The following is a 3,613-nucleotide window of genomic DNA, read 5'->3' as shown; positions in this document are numbered from 1 at the left end:
TGGGGGTGGTGTGGTGGTTGGGGGGGGGTGGGGGGTTAGAAAAGGTGAAAAAAATAAATAGAAAGTGTGTGTGTCATCAATCACTCCTTTCATTCTGGAAGACAAGTCGTTTGAGACTGGTTGATCTAAGGTCAACACAAAGAGGTGTTTCCTGTTTACACGTGGACACGAACAAACAACAAACCCAGAAAATAACTCAGATCTGTGGGGTTTGTGCATGAGCTGGTGTGAAGCCACCTGGACTTGACACCAATCAGCCAAGTTTGAGGAAACCCTATTGGGAGAGGCCTTCTGGATAAAATAACCAGAAGTTTTTAGTTTAGATGCCAAACAAATCAGCAACATGCTCATACTGACACTTCACCCTAGAACAGTTACCTCACTGAATGCAACTCCACCCGACATGGCCCCTTATCTGCGGTTGATGCTACACACCAGACACATCCCTCCATTTTTATTTGCTGCTGAAAATCAAACCGATGCTCAGAGGCCACATAAGAGAAACCACCAGAGCTGAAGACACCATCACATCATTCAACACTTCTGACACTCGTCACGTCTCTTTTCTTAACCATCGTCATTAACCACTGATGACGCAGAGGTCAAGGGTCAACCTGTTTCATAGGGGAAGGTTTCGACCACAACTCCTTGTAGACATGAGACTGGGCCTCGCTCAGTCCAGAAGCTGTTTTGGTCTTGTTTCAGCTCCAACATGTGAGGAGGCTGCTGGAGGATTTTATGGTCAGACACGCCCCTTTATCAGAAACCACATGGTCACCAGATGCTTCAGATGCAGTGGCGGAGGAAAGGACGTCTCGTGTCTCTTAAACACGTTTGCTCAAGTCCTCTCGACAGCGCCCTGTATAAGAGAACGAGCTCAGTTCTAATTGTCACTTTGCACAGTGGTAAAAAACATTTGCCTCATGAGGCTCTGCTGCCAAAGCACTTATCAGCTCTGTAATTCACATTCTGTTCAGTGTTTGCTCTTAGACTCTACAGTCGGCAGCAACAGAAACACTGACAAGTTCGATGTGTGATGCCTCAGACACCGGGCAAATCCCGATTCCCTCAGCTGCATTCATGTTTCCTTCACTTACGCTTTTTACATAGCATCTCAGTCCAGCCCACGTAAGATGTGAGGTAAAAATGTGAGAAGACAGGAATCGGAGCAACACGTTATTAACCATAATGAGGAGAAATGAAGGAGCAGCCTGCCGTCTGCTGGCCCCCCCACCCCCCATTTGTCTGGGAGCACTGGGATAAGGTGGGATTGAAACAAACCATGCCCCATCTAGGATGCCCCTAAAAATGAAACCTTGACACTTTTATTTTCCAGGATGAAAGGAGTAACAGAATAAATGATGATACACTGGCCCATCTTTCCTCAGTCTTTGCTCACCCCCCTCACCACTCCTTCTTCTTCTCATCCATAGAGACCCCCCCAGGACCCAGAGCCACCACCAGCAGCAGGCCTCCGATCACCGACGTGGTCTGGAAGAAGTCATACTTGAGGAAGTCGTGCATGGGCTTGTAGGAGGGGATGGTCCAGAAGGCGTTGAAGGTGAAGTTAATGCAGAGCAGCCAGGCCACCAGAGTCAGAGCCGCCAGCTTCGTCTTGAAGCCCACCGCCACCAGGACAATCAGTGCCGTGCCCACCAGGTTCTGCAGGAACTGAGCACAAGGTCAGCAGCTCACAATGTGGCCTCAGAGGACTGGCAGAATCATGAACAGAATCTCAGACCTGTGTTCAAAAACACCAGAGCCACACTGTCACCTGACAGTCTCCACACGTTCATTTGCCTTTTAGACCTTATGTAAAACAGCGCCTTCACTGTGGGACAGCTGGCGTCTGGGGGACAGGTAAAACGTGTCCACCCTGTGGCTGCAGAGGAGCCTGTCCCCAGGTTCCCGCCAGTCACACCAGTCATCTAGTTACCGTCTGTTTGGTTGGAAACTGTTACTGTCATCACACTTCACATCTGGTATTCAGGGTCATTTCTGCAAACAAGATCTTTAGTGCCGCAAAGAGAAGAGTTAGCAAGGCTGAAACTAAATCATTTTTTAATCAGTCTATTGATTTTCGATTAGTGGGGTGATCCATTCTTAACCCCCAAACAGAATCAAGACTTGACTAAGGGGACTGCACAATTGGTCAAACTCAGCAGGTGTCCCCAGCTTGTTGCATACTTCACACTGATGAATCGCACCAACGTGTGTCCAGGTCGGCACTCGAACTATTTACCTGCTAAAGGTCACTGACCCAGACTTACAGCAAAACGCCAGTGAGAATCTATGTGGTTTGGTTTTACAGGTCTACGCCACAGGCTGAACATAAAGGTTGATGAGCAACAGCTTCCAGGAGTGAAGCTGCTGCGAGTCGATCGCCCACCGGGGCCTAGTTGCAGTAGAGGTCACAAGCTCTCCCCCCCAAATACATATTTTTCCCAGAAATTATTTCTGTGGGTTTTGTTATATACTGTCACGCTGATGTGTGTACAAGTGGCCATCTGTCCTCCACACCTGAAGCGGGGATGCTGAACCACCAGTAATGTGTGTCCTGCTGTGCACACTCACAGTGAACAGGCTGAGGTCGAAGTGCAGCAGCGTCATGAACATGAGGACGAGGAGGACTCTTCCTCCCAGCTGCAGGAGGTGCTTCGGAGAACTGTGGTGACCGAGAGAAGGGACTCCTGCAAACATGCTGCGAGCCTCCTCCCTGCACTCAGCCAGTAGGAGGAGCAGGCCTCCACCCAGCGCCAGGTTCCTGCACACAGGAGGACAGCGCTGTTTTCATGACCACAGCCACGTCAGGGTTACAGCTCGAGAACAAAACTTTGCTTTGAAAATCTTACATTTTAGTTTCTGGTAGGAAGAGTTACTGCAAAGTGCACCTCTATAAAATGGCCCCTGGGCACAGTGTGACCTGAAAGGTTCTGTTTTAAGAGGTAAGGTTTAAGACCAGAGGGTCCACGTGTAGATGGAGCTGTGTGAGCTCTCAGACTCACCTCATTAGGAACTTGAGGTCCCACAGGATGCTGTAGGCCACCGTCTGCAGGGAGACAAGAACCAGCAGTGACTTCCACATCCTGACTGACTCTGGGTCCCAGTTTCACATGACAGATTACCAGTACACACTGTTCAGTCCACTTACTCACAAACCACTCTGACTGAGGTGCACCACACTCAAAGACAGAAAACGGAGACCTCCTTTTGTAATTATGAGATAATCAGCGGTGCAGAGGCTCGGACGCCTCCCAACCTGCCTGACATTCATCAGGTTTCCACGTTTCCATCATTATCAGAGTAACAGCTGCAGCACATCCACTGGTACACAGCAACAAGGAACTGGGAACAGCTAACTGTGCGCTCCATGTTCCCGGCCATGTTGCTGCCACAGTGTAACGCACCGTAGCCAAGTGCATAAGCTAAGCAGTGACAATCAGATGAACAGCGTTAACCTGACAGTGATGCACAAAGGCAGCAGGAGGACCTCAGCGCTTACAGCCACAACATGTCACTACCAGGGGAAAAGCCAGAGCCTGCAACAGGTGAGTGTTTACCTGCAGGGCGATGATGCCGAACAGAGCGAAGCAGGTGTTCTGCACAAAGTTCC

At 49.6% G+C, this 3,613-nt stretch overlaps 1 protein-coding gene across 4 annotated transcripts in view; it reads right to left on the bottom strand.

Moving 5' to 3' along the window:
- Window positions 1-14: 14 nt before the first annotated feature.
- The window catches only part of surf4l (surfeit 4, like), a 6,399-nt gene continuing 2,800 nt past the window's right edge, over window positions 15-3,613 (bottom strand). For 3 of the 4 annotated variants that reach the window (XM_020595293.1, XM_020595295.1, XM_020595294.1), the window contains exons 3-5: window positions 3,006-3,049; window positions 2,575-2,764; window positions 15-1,671 (exon numbers count right to left, since the gene is read on the bottom strand). In XM_020595293.1, the coding sequence (XP_020450949.1) occupies window positions 1,405-1,671; window positions 2,575-2,764; window positions 3,006-3,049 (501 nt within the window). In that variant the 3' untranslated portion in view covers window positions 15-1,404. Of the gene's footprint in view, window positions 1,672-2,574; window positions 2,765-3,005; window positions 3,050-3,560 lie in introns of all 4 variants that reach the window. The other variant, XM_020595296.1, reaches the window with a different exon arrangement.

This window comes from Monopterus albus, unplaced genomic scaffold (assembly GCF_001952655.1).
Source record: "Monopterus albus unplaced genomic scaffold, M_albus_1.0 scaffold26.1, whole genome shotgun sequence".
In the NCBI taxonomy this organism is placed as follows: Eukaryota; Metazoa; Chordata; class Actinopteri; order Synbranchiformes; family Synbranchidae; genus Monopterus; species Monopterus albus.
Note: the sequence above shows the minus strand (reverse complement) of the source record. Positions and strands in the feature narration are given on the sequence as shown.